This window comes from Pteropus medius, unplaced genomic scaffold (genome assembly GCF_902729225.1).
Source record: "Pteropus medius unplaced genomic scaffold, Ma_sr-lr_union100, whole genome shotgun sequence".
In the NCBI taxonomy this organism is placed as follows: domain Eukaryota; kingdom Metazoa; phylum Chordata; class Mammalia; order Chiroptera; family Pteropodidae; genus Pteropus; species Pteropus medius.
Window position 1 is genome coordinate 2,087,959 of NW_024350926.1, and position 16,603 is coordinate 2,104,561.

At 36.5% G+C, this 16,603-nt stretch overlaps 1 protein-coding gene and 1 pseudogene across 5 annotated transcripts in view; one reads left to right on the forward strand and one right to left on the reverse strand.

Annotated features, from left to right (window-relative positions):
* MYBL1 (MYB proto-oncogene like 1) overlaps positions 1-6,648 on the reverse strand; it is a 32,048-nt gene extending 25,400 nt beyond the window's left edge. Inside the window, exon 1 of one of the 5 annotated variants that reach the window (XM_039841778.1) lies at positions 6,242-6,648. In XM_039841778.1, coding sequence (XP_039697712.1) covers positions 6,242-6,261 — 20 coding nt within the window. In that variant the 5' untranslated portion in view covers positions 6,262-6,648. The remainder of the gene's footprint in view (positions 1-6,241) is intronic. The other 4 variants (XM_039841777.1, XM_039841774.1, XM_039841775.1 and 1 more) reach the window with 4 other exon arrangements.
* On the forward strand, positions 92-210 carry LOC120585649 (uncharacterized; annotated as a pseudogene).
* Positions 6,649-16,603: the final 9,955 nt, after the last annotated feature.

Consider the following 16,603-nt stretch of genomic DNA (forward strand, 5'->3'; position numbering starts at 1 on the left):
CTTATAATACTGCTTTAAGGATAATGGAAAAATATATAAACACCTCATAAAGCACGTGGCACAGAGAGGTAACTTAACATTATTATGTGCAGTCTATGGCCATGCTACTCTGAACAAGCCCGATCCCGTCTGATCTCAGAAACTAAGCAGGGTCAGGCCTGGTTAGTACTTGGATGGGAGACCACCTTGGAAGACTAGGTGCTGTAGGCATAAAAAATTAAAAAATAAGGGATTGTAAGCAGTCAACCAAGGGTTGCCTCGTCTTAAAAAATACACACACACACACCCCCACACACCCACATATACATACATATATTATTATGTGCATAGGCTAATTGCCTAACAACATTCAAAATTATTTTTGCTTTACTAGAGTCAACTCTTTTCCAAAAATTCATTTTGATGTCAAATAGCAAAAGTTCAATGACTTAACTTCACTATAATATACTTAAAAACATGTAGGAAGTTCCTAATATTTACATTCGGTTACAAAACAGAAAAATGAAAGCCTAGATTTCATATCTATAAATCCTTTGCAGGAACTTCTCATTTCCCTTGATTTGTCAATTCCATAGGACCAAAATTCATATATGACCAATCAAGACACCAAGAGCCCCTATTTCCCTACCTATATTTATTTAGCTGCTTCTTTAGTTCAACACGCTCTAATACCCAAATGCTCTCTCCTTCAAGCCAATGTCTATTTGTAATAATAATCTGCCAGTCCTACTTCCATATACACCACCTTGTTTTATTAAACTATGCCAAAAATAAAAACACAGGTTTAATTAAAGAAAATACCTGCTGTTTGCAGCCACTTTCAGATATCAGAAATATCACCTGATTGTTAAATTAAAGATGGGTCATAAATTTCTAAGGTGGTTACAATCATATAAAACACCATACTGAACCTTTCTGTCCAATTTCTATATACTTAGGGCATCTACCCTTCCTTCTTAATGCTCATCACACCTACCAACCTTCCCAACCAAATAGTAAGCTCTGGAGTTCAAAGACCATGTCTAATATGTTCACCCCTCAGCACCAAGCACAGTACCTGCCATTCAAATATGTATGTGTAAAATTAATGAATGTACTTACTCTTTCACCTCCTCCAAGTACTTTATATTCCAAAACTACCTCACCCCCCCTCCAACCTAATCAAAACTTTCACCTCCCTCAAGATGGCTGATCTAAAGTGGACACGAGAAAACACTTTTTAACAAATGAAAATACCTTTAGGAGGTGAAGGGCATTCCCATTTGTTAAAAAGGACTTTCAAAATCCAAATGCACATCCAAGTGGTAGACTATAAGAAGCAGAACCTGCTGAAACAAACATTACAAAAATATTCAGTATAGCAGAAAGGGTTCTTTGGGGTATCTAATGTTGCCTAACCTTTCCTAAAACTGTTTCCAGCAACCTTTCCACTTCCTGCCATCCCAAACAGTTGTACTTTTCACAGGTTTCCCTCTTCCTCTCTCCCCTCAGATCCCAACAGCTTCCACAACAGCATTTTGAGACTGCTTTAAAAATTAGGTTATTTACAGAGCAAAACAATTTTTAACTTAGGGACTTGCCCATATAAATCTTGAGTATTCAAAAAATATCTACCTCATATCTAATCTGTACAAAATTCACCTTTAGGATCTTATCAAAATATTTTAAGTAAGGATATGAGTCCAAAAATATTACTAGTTCCAAGGGGTAATTTTCCTGAAAGCTTGTTCACTTTAACTTTAAAATTCTCCCTTATTTTTTAACCACATATTTGGTCACTGAGAAATTTCTATTTCTACATGAGGTTTCATTCTCTGTTTTGCATCAGTATGGTCATCAACTTCGGGCAGAGTTTAACAGCCTGTCAGTGTTCAGGAAGCTGGGTTTTTTGAGTGGGTGACTGTGAGAAAGGATTAAAGCAGAATTCTTAGAATTGTATATATACTGGGACTTTCCTAGAGTCTATCTACCTTGCTGCTTCTTAGTTTTAGTATTGTTATTTCTATATTATTTAAGTGATTGTTGAAAGGATGTGATTTTTAAATAACTGTGACACAAAAAGATCCTAGAAACTTATCAACATCACTAGCTGCAACAGAAAAATGCCTGAGAATGCCTACAATTTGCCACGAAAAAAGGGAAAGGATAAAATCTCACCAAAAAACCTCACCAATATTCCACTTTCACCATTAACAATGAAAAAGTCCCACTGCTTAATAATCTGCTCACTTTTCTGTTTATATCATCTTTTAGTATTTCTGTATTATAGCAATTAATGATGGTAATACATATTAAAATCAACTTCCTACTGTGTAGATAAATAAACCATTTCTAGCCTAGGGTGACTAATCTAGAAGACAGCAAAAATAGGTGACATTATTTCTACAGTCACAAAGCAACAATAGAAGAGAAATTTTGTTGGTCTCTGAACCTCCATCCAGGACATGGTTTCTAGAAGCATTGTGAGTTTTATTTTTTAAGTCAAAAAAATATGTATGCTATAATTGTCAATACATTACCTAAGTACTATATCAAATGAAGGGGTTTTGTAGATTATGAATGAACAAAATGATTAGGGTGATTACGAAACAGCAAAATGAATCACTCACACACACACACAAATATTATGACTCATTAAGCAAGGAAAATGGTTAAGAATAACTTCACAGTTATCTTTTGCCTGTGAAATAATACACAAACTATTCACAGAACATATTAAAACAGAAGTTCTATTTTAAACTGCACCAATTAATACCACCCAAAGAGTAAAATGAGGCAGGCAAAGGGAGAATTTGATAATTATTTTAAAATTTATTTTTATTTGAGAAGAAACTACTGGTTTGAAATTGGGAAAAAAAATCAGTAGTTTTATAAAATCTGCTCTAATAAAATAACTTCAACTTGATCATATTTTAAATCAAACTGCATCGTCTGAAATTTTTACCATAATCAAAAAATACATCTTAATTATACTGTCTTGACATGATAACTGCATGTTTTAAAGTCCAATCAAATTCAAGGTATGAAAATTTACCAGGTTAATTTAATATAGTGAAATCAGGCCACCCAGTGGTTAACATGATGTACTGCATACCTGAATATTTTTTCCAAATCTGGACTGCAAACTAGCATATTGTAGTAAGACAAATTTGACTTCATTTGACCATTATTAATAACAATACTGAAACAGAGTTTTATATAGCTACCTATAAACAAAAACAAAGTGAGAACATTTCTATTTTTGTCCATTAGTGTGTATATATTTTTAAATGAGAAAAGATTATTACAAAAGGGTTCAAAATAGGACAGATATTAAATTATAAGTTATCTTACAGACCATAAGACTCAAACTCCTTATAATAACAGATGAAAAACTGGGATGCAGAATTTATTTGCGTTCCCAAAAACAATATTGCTAGTTAATGGCAAAGATGATTTAAAAAATTAGTTCTCATATATCAGTATTCTTTCACCCGTAACAGCCATTTGCTGGAGACAACATAGTAAAATTACTTCCTACACACACACTCCCCACTGAAAAACATCTTCCAATTCAAGAGCTGGCTTTTATCTTTTCAGTTTAGTGTAGTTACAGGTCATCTCAAGTGTAAATACCTTAATCTTACTACTGAAATAGCCTTTTGGCTTCTAAATGACATTTTTTAAAGTTTATTTTTAAAAGTAGAACTGGCTTTCAAAACTAAAATTAATTACTTAATATATATATGTTTAAAAATCAAATACATGTTAATAACATATATCATTTTTGGTACTGCCTGCAAATTATGTCATTAAAACTCCCAGTGGGATCTAAAACTAAAGTCACAACACTAAATGAGCCCTTTCCCTTATGTAAATACAGATCAGATACTACAGTTATCTTAAAGATCAAAAAAGCTAACATTCTTCACCTGTTTCACACCTGAGATAAGTTTTACTTTTTTTTTCAGATCATACAGAAGTGTATTACAGAATTTATGCCTACAGTCTTATGCAAAACTTTTATACAGCAAAGTATAATCTTCACTCAAATAGTTAAATGATTGTCTAGTAGAGATCCTAGTGACTGAATTATTTCCTTTATCTTTCAATTATAAATTAGGTTCATACTTAATATTAAGATATTGAGCCAAAAGAGACTAGACTTTGCCCCATAGATTTTCTCCTTCAAAACATTTCACATTCTATTACCTCCTATGATAAATAAGTCACATTTACATATACGAGAAATGCAATTTAGAACATAAAACATTCAAGCATGAAGACCCTAAGAAATACACCATTCAGAGATGATAATTTCTCACCACATCCTCTACCTGAATACTGCCATAGGGAGTGTAACTTCACTCCACTAAGTTTAATTACTCCAGACTTGACTCTTTAAATCATTCTATGTTTCAACTAATTTATATAGTGAACAGGAATAAAAGTCAATAGTACAGTTAATGTTTAGATCTTCAAGCTCAAAGTATTGTCAATAAAAGGAAACTTATACAGGCAAATTAATCATTAAACCAATTCTTCTTTCTTAGCCTATTATTATGACGTACATACAAACTATGAAACAGACAGAAAATCAATTGGAGAAGGCAGATTTGGACATTCAAGCATCCATGTCTAACCATAACTAAATACTGACGACAGCATTAGCCAAGAAACTATTCTGAATAAGATTAACATCAATACTGATAAGTACATAATGCCACTTACAGTCACTCACCACGTTACTTAATGAAGTTTATTTTAAAAATTTTGTATATTCAAAAGGAAAGGCCTAAACCAGTACCTCAGTAACTATAATTACAGGAGCTTTTAAGATCTTTTCTGAAGTTAGAGAGATTAACTGGGTCCTTGACATTCCAGAGCAGTGATTTTCACCTGGGTATTTTTGCCCCCCCCAATAGACATTTGGTAATGTTTGGAGAGATCTTTGATTGTCAGGAGTAGGTGAAATGAGGTGTTACCGGCATCTCCTGTGTAGAAGCCAGGGATGCTACTAACCATCCTACAAAGTATAGGACAGCCCCCCACTACAAAGAATTATGTGATCCAAAATATCAATAGTGCCAAGGCTGAAAACTCTGTTCTAGAGATGTGGGTTTATGTGTGTGCATGTACATTTGTTGCACCTCAAGCCCTGACCTACACTGGAGTCGCTACAAAATAATAAGCTAACAGAGACTTAAATACATTTTATGCTTTCTGCAAAAACATCTTACATACAGGAGATGCTTAATAAATGAATAAAGTGACAAATATTATGTGTATTATTGCCAATTTTAATAGAAATCTGCAATTGATAAATCCTGATACTAAATTTCAACTTATATACATCTCTAATTAAGACTTTGAGGCTGTGGATCTAGAAATAAAACCATTTGGAAATTGTGCCAAACATCTTTTCAGTTTTATTAATAACACAATTAAAAGACACCCCAGTTTTTAGAGTAGCTACTATAGTGACATAAATAAAATTCAAGGCGCATAAATTCATCCTAGCAAGTTTTCCGACAAAAAAATATGCCCCACCTCTGTGCAACACTTAGGTAACAATCAAAATCAAACATGATACTCAAATTATTAAGTGAATGAAACACACTGTTTCATTTTAAGATCAAGCTACTAGTGTGACATCTTCCCAATAGAAGATGTATACATAATATATACATATATGTATACACAAACCTGAGAACATGAGTACGGTAGCTACAGAAAACATCAAAAAGGTCCTCTTTCGGCTATTCCTCAGTAGATTTTCCATAACTTTCAGGCAGCAAGGATGGCAGAGGTGTCCCCGCCCAGATTTATCTCGGAGTTTCTATTTTAACTGGTACAGTAATTCAGAAAAAATGAGTCCCTTTGAACACCATTTTCAAGTTACCCAGGCAGAACTCTACCACTTTTCTCTGCGTAGCGTATTCGCCAAAGCGCACAGACTTACCTGGCAAGACACTCCCACCAAGAAGTGACTGTAAGAGATTATGGGGAGAATCAATTCGAAGGAGCAACCTGGGCATGTTACTCACTTTCTGTCTTAAACACCGGTCTTAAACATACCGGTCCCCAACTCTGCGCACGTCACGGCTGCGCTCCGGCCAGCCAGACCGAGTTGGCTGTGGAGCAGCGGGAAAGAAAACCTCTGCCCCGGCCGGGGAAGGCCCGGCTGGGAAGCAGTGGGAAAGGAAAGAGAATCTGAGCCGAGACGGTGCCGACCGGCCTGGGAGGAAGGAATGTCACCCACCTGCGCGACCTCTTCGCCATCCTTCAAGTACCGCATAGGCGCGGGCTGGGCGGGGACGCAGTTCAGCCTCCTCCAGCCTCAGGCGAAAGCTCCTTCTCCCCAACCCTCCCGCCGGTTCTCTCGTTCCCTCTACGAGGCGACCGAAGCGAAACGCAAGTTCCTGGCAGGGCAGGACTGAGGGACAGCGGGGCAGATCGCGACCCGCCCCCGGCCCGCAGCGCCGCTCTTAGCCCCGGCCCGGCCCGGCCCGGGATGCCCCCAACATGTCAGCAGGCGCGCTCCCGCCCTCGGCCGGCCCCTCCCGCCGCCTCTCAGCTTCCTCGCCGCGGGCGCCGACCCCCGCCCTCTCCCCGCAGCGAGCAACTCTGCAGGGATCGCGGACTCCTGCAGGGTTTTGTCCGCACCGCCGAATCTCGCGCCTAGCCTCCCTCAAGAGCCGCCGTTTGAATCTGCGCACGCGGCCCCGAACCTCATTGGCTGCGGCGGCCGCACGCGGGGGGTCGGGGGCGGGGCGGAGAGAGCGCGCGCGGCCGGGGGCGGGGCTGGGGAGATGGAAGCCGGGACTGGAACTCGCGGGACTCCGGGAAGGAGCTGGGAGACAGGGGGTGGGGCCGCAGGCGGGGCTCGCGGGTCCGGCTGTGACAGGCCCCGGAGCGCGCGGAGCCGCGCACTGAGAGGAGGCGGGGTGCCAAAGGCCGCGCGGGGCCTGCTGGGAAAACGAGTTCCAGCCTCGCGCTAGGCGCGTCCGGAAGCAGCGACCCGAGCCCAAACTTCCCCGGGCTTCACGGGCCGTGTCCCTGAGCAACTGGGCAGTCTCACCGGAGAACGGCCTTACATGCTCATCTCCGCCACAGCCCCTCACTCTTCGGGTGTACCCCGCCTCACTAGTTGGGAGGCGCTGTCTGCGGAGACAAATCTAGCCATCATATTTGGGCGGCCGTTATTGTTTAAGCAAAAACGTGAGCTATTTTTGCCCAGACAGCGTAACTACTGGAGTAGCGAAAACTCTGTGGCAGGAAACTGAATATCAAGAACGAGCAGGAGTGTGACAGGTGAAAAGTTCTTAGCTAGAGACGAGTTTAGAACGGAAAAGGGAAATAATCCAGGTCTTCAGATGCTTAAGCTCCTATCCTACCTCGCTCTGCGGGAAGTAACTGAGGTGCTCGGGGAAGGAGCCCTGATGCAGGAGCTGACTGGGAATTTCGCCCAGGTAAATGAGGACTGTAGTCAACTGTAGAAGGTGACCTTCCTTCCTAGGAGAGAGGGGAAACTGTACCGGAGGAGCTTTTAGCAGTTGCAGATACTTGAGAGGTTTCAAATCTAATAACTACGAACTTCTCAATTCAAGTTACATTAAAGTGGATTACATGAACCATTAGAAATGATAAAGGATCCAGATTTTCAAGGTAACATGCTCTACTGCATAGAGAAGTAAACCACACGCTAATATTTTAACAGACTTACATTTTGCTATTTTGAAATTTTACGCATCAACTTTTGCAAATCAGAGATGCAGGTGCAAATGTGACTTAGCGGAGCTTGTATGCACTACTTTGAAAACAGCTGCCTTTTTATAGTTCCTTGTTCTCAAGGTACGGCTTCTGGGCAGGTAGACGGCTTTCAAATCATTCCTTACTATGTGGCTGGTTCACTGTAAAACAAAATCTAAATTAGAAAGTAATGTCATTTGAAAACTTTTCTTATTTACTCCTGGGTCATGGAATACTCCGCTTATTTAGTATCCTAACAGGAAGCAGAGTTTCTGCTATATTTTAGGCTCAGTTTTACATAGAGTACCTTTTTAGAGATTGAAGGCAGGTATTTTAGATTTTTGACAATAAACTACCCTTCATTTTAGAGATAAACATAATTCCTCAGAAAGATAACATTGCAAATTTAGGTAATTATAAAAAGTGTGGAGTTAAAATGGTTCACAGTCGTTTGAATACACATACTCAAATATATCAATGTCTGCGATTTGAGCTATTTTTAGTAAAACATTTAATAAAGAATTTTTAATCAGTATATACAGAACCCTCAAAACTCACTGAGGAAAAAAAGCAAAAAAGGGCAAACGATTAGAACAGAGACTTCACCAAAAAAGATATACAAATGGCAAATAAGCCATATGAAAACATGCTCCACAGCACTAGTCATTAGAGAAATGCAAATTAAAACCACAGATACTACTACATATCTCTTAAAATGAGGGGGAAAAAAGGCATACAATGTTGGGAAAGATGAAGATGCTGAGCAAATATAACTTTCTTATGTTGCTGGTAGGATTGCAAATATTTATAGTGGCTTTATTTGTAATCACCAAAAACTGAAAACACTTAAAGGGACATTCTTCTCAAAGCCAGAGTTATTTTGAATATTCTGTTATTGCTTCTCAAGTTTTTCCACTGAAGTATAGAAGATTGAATACCAAGGGGAAACAGGTTGGGGACAAGTGTTGGAAATTTCTTTGAAAACCATTTTTTTTAAACCCATGTAACATTTCTTTTGTACTCCATGATGAATGTATTCATGTTTTTTTAATTATAAAACTGAATTTTAAATTATGTACTAATTTACTTGTTTGCTCCAAATCTTTAGGTAAATTGCTTCATTATTAGTAAATAGACGAACAAGAAGGTACACCTTGCTCATCCTTCCCATGACTGCACCTACTTATCCTCCTGCAAAAGCCAAATACTCCCAAGGTTTGTCCGAAAAGCTTATGCTAGTTTAATATGGTACCTATTACTAAGAGTCTATACTTTTAATAGAGCTGTATCAACCATTCCTATAAGTAGATATTTGTCTATTTATTGCTAGACTAAATAGTCCCTAGAATAGTGATACACCCAGATGTTCAATACATAGAATAACTGTAGATGAATGAAAAAAGACAAATAATAAACAAGTACATAAGTAAATATTTACGCTCACAAGGACCAAAAAGTACAAGCTAAAATAGATTTGAAATACCATTTTATGACTGCTAAGGTAGCAAATTTTTCTAAACCCTGACAACAATGTTAGCATCGAAACTGGTATAATCCTTTTGGAAAGCAATATGAGCAAAAGCCATAAATATGTGTGTAACCCTTGACATTTTATTTTAAGATATATCTTTTAAGAATATAATTCAGTACAAGTAAAAAAAAAAATGTGCTTGAATGCTTAACTTATTCTGTTCAAACCCGTTTGGAAGCATTCACATCTTGAGACCAGTTTAAATGGTTCATCAGCAGGAAAGAACAATTACACAGCCAGTAAAAATAGTATAATATTAAGGAAATGCTATTAAATAGCTGTTACACTGCTAGGCCCTTCTAGGCGCTTTGCATGCATTCAACTTAAATAATATTTACAACTTCTATAATTGTAACAACCCAAGGAGGTAGGTACTATTATTTTCATCAACTTTATAAATGAGGAAAATTGGTACCAAAAGTTTAACTTGTCTGGTGGCCTACAATGGCAGAACCTAGATTAGAATTAGAACCCAAGCTCCCAATCACTCTTCTACCTTAATATCTATGGGCATTCAACTCTATGTTTGGCATATATGTATAGAGATAGCATGGTGTAGTACAAAGAGCTAGTAGCGGAATTGTATGGTTAGTATGATGTCATTTATAAAAACTCAGGGTGTATTTGTATGTGGGTGTCTAACATTCTAGAAAATGTTCTATGGAATATACACCAAACTGTTTAACAGTTTTTTGTTTTGGAGAAAGGAATGAGATGGAAACAGGGCAGACTTTAACTTTTTACCCTGTGTACTTTTGTATTATTTGACTTTTTTTATAGCACAAATTCATGTTTATTTTTTAACTTAAAAAGATGAGCTGATGCTAAACTCCAAAAATTGCTGAAAATTCTAGAAGGAAATAGCACATTATGGTATATAAAACTTGGCCAACATCAAAAATGCTACATAAATATTCCTTTGGCAGAAATGATGAAATAATGTATATTCAATCTGAAAACAAAAATAGGTTTAAAACTATATCCGGGAAACATAAATGCTTGCTCTAATCTCTCCCCTACACCAATATATTTTGCTAATCTCTACTTTGCATTTAGGGTGTTATTTTAATTTGATGAAAATTATAAATAGAAATCATACTGTCTAATATAAGCAACTATAGAATTCTTAGTTTGGCTTTTAAAGGTGAAAATAAGAGTGAACTGCAAGAAAAAGAACTGCGAGAGAAAAAAAGTTTCAAAGTGTACCTATTTCAACCCAATGTTCCTTGTTGTACCCTTTTGTGGTAGATAGAATAATGGCCCCCAAAGATGTCCATGTCCTAATCCCCAGAATCTGTGAATATACTACCTTAATGGCAAAAAGGATTTTGCAGATGTGATTAAGTTGAGGCTCTTGACATGAGGAGAGCAGCTTGGATTATCCAGGTGGACCTAGTGTAATCACAGGAGTCCTTAAGAGTGGAAGAGGGATTTGAGGATGCTGCCCTGTTACCTTTAAAAATGTAAGAAAGCCATAAGGCAAGGAATGCAGGAAGCCTCTAAAAGGAGCTAGATAAGTCAAGGAAACGAATTCTCCTCTAGAGACTCCAGAAAGAAAACAGCCCTGCTGATACCTTTGATTTTTAAAATGTTTACCCTAGGGAGATACTTTTTTGCACTTCAGACCTCCAGAACCTTAAGAAATTAAGTTTCTATTGTTTTAAGTCACGATGTGCTAATTTGTTATAGCAGCAATAGGAAACTACCGTAACTTCTCTGAAATGTTCAATATTTTTGGCCTGTTATAATAAAAGTAGTGCTTTCCCTTTAAAAAGTGATCTTTAGTGTTGAAAATTTAGCCTTTTTTTTTTTTTTTTTTACAACAAATGAGCCTACTAACTGAGGGTTCAAAATGAAAAATAGAAACTCCAAGTTAGGAGAGAGAGGACTCAGGACATTAAAAAAGAGAATTGACCAGCATACTACAAAATCCTTAAAACGGGATTATCATTCATCTGTGAGAAACGTAATATCCTCCAAGATATGAATGTGTGTGCTGCTTCTCTTAAATTTTAAACTTTCTACTATCAGTTTTATCACCTTTCACTTTTTCAGGGACAGTAATCTCTCTTGCCCTTTTTTCAGCCTCCCCTTCTGGCCTAGCATGTCCAGGCATTCCCAAAGGGAAAAGTGAATTTGGGAAATTTCAGGGGAATTTGTGGTTATTGAAGGCTGTGTACTGGCATTCAGTATGCCAGTTCTAGGAACCTAAGACTCTGGCGATGTTTGAGACAGTCCTGCACAAGGCAAAATTCTCCTGAGTGCCATTCAGTGTTCAGCCAGACAGTAAAGTAAGTGAAAAACCTGATTAATTTATTTAAGCCCAGAACCAATTCCCTTTTACATATGAATACAGTGCACAAGTTTTTTTTTTTTTTTCCCTCAGTTTTAAAACATACTATTTCCAAGCATGTGACTGCTCCATAAACCAGGGGAAACTTGTATTTTATTTTTTTCAGACTTAATCAAAAGTTGTTTCTCTATTTTAGAAAACTCAAACCACTGAAGGTAACACTGCTCAAGGTTTTAAGACAACCCACCGATATCTGACTGTATTTGTAGCTACTGAGTCCAAAATGATTCTACATATATGTCAGCTGGGTAACTTGTTCCTGAGAGTGGCTTTATTATAAATCTCTTCTGTTTCTCCTCCATAGTATAGGTAGAGCATTAAATTGATTTTTTAATTGTTTGTAAGTTATCTATGAATTTCATTTTAGTAGAGTCTAGGAAGTAGAATATATTGTTATAAAAAGAGGATATTGGCTCCAGTAGGGTTGAAAATATTGATCTAAATATATCCATCCATCCATCCATCCATCCCTCCCATAATGCTATTATCTGCTAACTTCCCTTCTTCCCTTTCAATCAAACTTTTTCAAAGGTATAATGATTTCACTACACAATCAGTTTTAAGTCCTCTCATGATCTAACTTTTACCATCACCATGCCATTGAAATTGTGGCTGCAAAAGTCATCAAACCCTGTTAAATCCAATGGACATTTGAAGAAAGAAATCAGTCTTCATTTTACCTGAACTTCTTACAGCATTTGACTTCATTACTCCCTTTTATTTGAAACTTTTATACTTTGTTTTCTGTGACAACAAATCCAGGATTTCCGTCCCTCAAACTCTTTTACAAGCCTGCTCCTTAAATGTTGACACTCCCCAGTATTGCATTTTTAGCTCTCCTCACACTCTACATTCTCTTCCTGCACAAACTCATCCACTCCTATGATTTTAGTTTTCTGTGATTCACAGATCTTTACTTCCAGTTCTAGCCCCTCTCTTGAATTTCATCTCTCTCCATCTGAAAGCACTTAACACCCAAAATTCAACATGTCCCCAAATGAAGCTCACTTCCTACCCACCAATCTGGAATTACATCTGGATCCTCTTCTAAATTCATAGCACCGCCACCCAGCCTCTCAAGTCAGAACCTGAGGATCTAGATCGACTGTTTTACTCTTTCTCCATCCCCACTGCCAGTGGGTCATTTTAGGCTCTCATCTCTCACCCAGTTATAGCAAGTCTTTTAACTGTCTCTGGTCCTCTAGTCTTGTCCAATCCAATATATTCTCCACTTGGCCACCTGAGAGATCTTTAAAACATAAATCTGTTTAAATTACAATATCTGCCTTGGGAAAGATTCAACTTCTAGTTGGCGTCTCAGAAAAAAAGCCCTTCTTACTTGGCATTTGAGGTCACCTCAGCGTTTAGCAGTTTAGTGAAACTATAGAACTTTTAAAGCAATTACTGCTACAGAATGTATTTTGAATATCACAAACCTTGATGATGTAAAAGTAGTAGTATAGCTAATAAAAGTTAGGAAGTACCATAAGACGATAAAGGATATTAGGAAATATATAATTCCTCATTTTATATGTGAGTTAAGACAATGTTTAAAATTGATGGCTGAATAAACAAATATATAAAGTTATAAAGATAACCTAAGAAGGGCAAGGGAACTCATTTCATAATGGAGAAATCAAATACTGTCTAAAGTTGATAAATCAAGAGGTTAGATCTATAAGCATCTTATTTAAGTTATGGAAGTAACCATCAAAAGAGAAATGGTTGGTTTAACAATTGAAATAAGGGAGCTGGTTGTCTTTCTATAGTTGAATTTTTTAAACCACACATGCATTGCTTTGAAAATAACTTTTAAAAAGGAAAACAAGGCCTATTTCAGTGAAAACTTTAGACTTTTTCAGAATTTTCTTTAATTTTTCTAATCACTTCATTGTACCAAAAATAAATTTATTTTTCAAGTGACTTAAATTTTTTCCAAAAATTAATTTAATAGCATTGTAAAGTTTACTATACTGAAGAAAAAAGCAAATCACTTGCCATTAGAAAGATTATGAAATGATCATTTTAACTTGAAAATCAATATTGTAAGCACAACTTAAGGTATACATTGGTTACTAGCCACTTAGGCAGTGCTTCTACTTAACGGAAACAGAGAAGGTGACAGATACTGGAACAGGGCCATAAGAAGCTAGAAGAAATGTAACTAGTCATTCTATCATCCTGGTAATGTTGAAAGAATTCAGAATAATTGAGAGATTCTAGCTCCTAATTTGAATCTTCTTTTACTATTTTGCTTACATTTTTGTTATATATCTATGCATCTAATTTATACTGGTTATATTCAGTGGCAGAAATACCTTTTATTTTCAAAAGATAAGCTCATGTTTCTGAACTTGGTTTGATACACTGAATTAAATTCATTTACAGTTGGCTTCTCTTTCCTTAACAACCCTATTTGCACAATCTTTTTAAACCTTTTTCATCCTTACCCATTCAACTGGATCATCAGTCTCTTAACAGGAAAGACTTGGGGTCTACAGTGTGGCAAACATAAGCATCCTGCTTAGTTTTGATGGGCTGGCCTAGTAAATAAAATGTTTTTGAAGGTGCTTGATCTTGCCAATTTGATTTTTAAATGTCCTATGAATTCTTTGGGTCTTAGCAAAGTACTTGACACATGATGCCATAGAAATAAGTTTTCTAGGTGATATGCATGTAGCCCATGAATGATACTTGGAGAAACTCATCACATTTAGGGAACCTTCCCACCAAAGCAACAGGCCCACGTAGTAAATGACAATAATTATTCCAGGTTTTTGAAATAAGACAAATTGACTTTTACCTAACCAATGATTATCAAATTTACCCAGTTTAATCATTTAAGACATTCTGAAAACCTTCCTAAAGCACCTCCAAATTGGGAGGAAGCAAGAAAAACCCAAGGAGGGAAGAACTTGTGGTACAGGACTGGGGTTCAGGAAGGAAACTTGTAGGAAGTGAAATTAAAGGTAGGTACTCTACATTGAAGTCAGTTCAAATGAGGTTAGTGTATCTGAAAACGAGATAGATTTAACAGTAGATGTTTGTGAAGACTTATGTGACCAGCAAATTTTACTCCTTTGCTAATGAGTAAAATGTAGCACTGAGGTTAAGAGCATAGGCTATAGAGTTATAAACTTCTTTAGGTTTAAATCCCAGCTCTGCCACCTATTAACTCCAGGACCTTGGGTAAACTTATCTAACCTACCTAAGCCTGTTTCCTAAAAGATGAAGACAGTGATGGTACCCAAGCACAAAGAATTGTTTGAGAGTTAAACTAATTATTGCATGTCCTGTTTTGCCTATTGCCTAGATATGAGGAAAGGGTCACCAAATGATAGTTATTATGAATGTGATTATTGCTTGTCCCCATCGTTGGGATTTAAATCAAATGTCATAATTTTACAGGTATACCTCATACTGTTTCTCTCTATACATGGAACTGACAAACAGAAATAATCCCCCGATTCTCACACAATTTATGATTTTAGATAAAGAATTATGTGGTATGACAAATGAACCAAAGGCAGGTTTAGTTCCAACAAGAGTACAAGTTCAGAAGCCCATAAGTTTTTCACCTCAGAATACCATATAGTTTAGAAAATCAATTGAAAACCTACTTCAAGTTTTCTATATATATTTTTAATGATTAGAAACAACTATGTACTCAGAATTACAGTTACTGGAGTTTGAAAAAACTAGTCAATAAAATAAAATCCATACTGAATTGACATAAGTAGAATGTTCATCTTACTTTATTCATTGAAGAGTTTTTGAGAGCTCTGAATTATATGGTGTGTACCAATGGCATGCACATACAAGACCTCAAGTCCAAGTTTGGAACAAGTGTAGCCAAAACATAAAGCAAAGCTACTTAATTTTTAGTTTTCTTGGGTCTCACACCCATGCCACTGGTTCCATCAGCACTATGCTGTCAGCAAGTCAGACCATGATGACATGATCAAAGCAAAACAAGAGGGTAACAATTGCAGAACCACACGGTTATAGTAGAAATGGAGGCCTTGGAAGGCTCCATGACTTGCCTTAGGTCACAGAACAAGTTAGTCACAGAGCACAGACCGTCAGTTCTCCACATTTTCAGTTTTGCATGTGGTCAGAAAGCTCTTGTGTATTTGTACATACAACCATTCAGTTTTCAGTTCATTAATTATATACCATAAGTAAAATTTTAATGTAGTGAAACAATTTAAATAACGTGTGCCCTATATATGAAGATTTATCCCACTTAAATGGTAACTAAATTTCATAATTCCATGGAATTATTTTGATATATAATGTCAACAATATTAAACATTTGAATGTTTACTATGTTTCAGGCACTGTTCTAATCATCTGATATGTATTCATTCATTTAATCTCACAACCCCAGGAGTAATGTCATTATCACCCTCCCAGAGAGGAAACTGAAGTACAGACAAGTCACACAGTTAGTGGTGTGCCAGGACTCAGATCTAGTTAAGTCTGATGTCTGAGGCTGTGCTCTAACTACTAAGTTAAACATCTAATAAAATGGGTATAAATATATATATTAAACCTTAAAAGTAAATATGACATGTTGATTGCTGAACTATGCAAATGTAATTTAGTACTATTTTCTGTATTTCTCTTTATCTCATTATCTCTAACCAGTATTTTTAAAAAACTAGCACAAAAACAAGTTATTAGAACATGTCTTTGTCTTTAAATACTCAATACACATTACATGGCCCTATTATGTAATATGTCTAAAAAAATTTTGCTTACTCTTTTCTAATTGGGTCCATTTCATTTGCATTGAAATCTGCATAATGGGGAGAAATTACTGTCCCTATATGGTATGCCCCTGAAGTAAGTTTTTTTAAAAAGTTTATTATACTAAGAATTTCTTTATAAAACTAAACTATATTTTCATGCAATATAACATTAAGGTGTAATTCCAGGAAACTAAAGAATAAAAAATATTATTTTAAAAAGCTAATGTGGAGAAG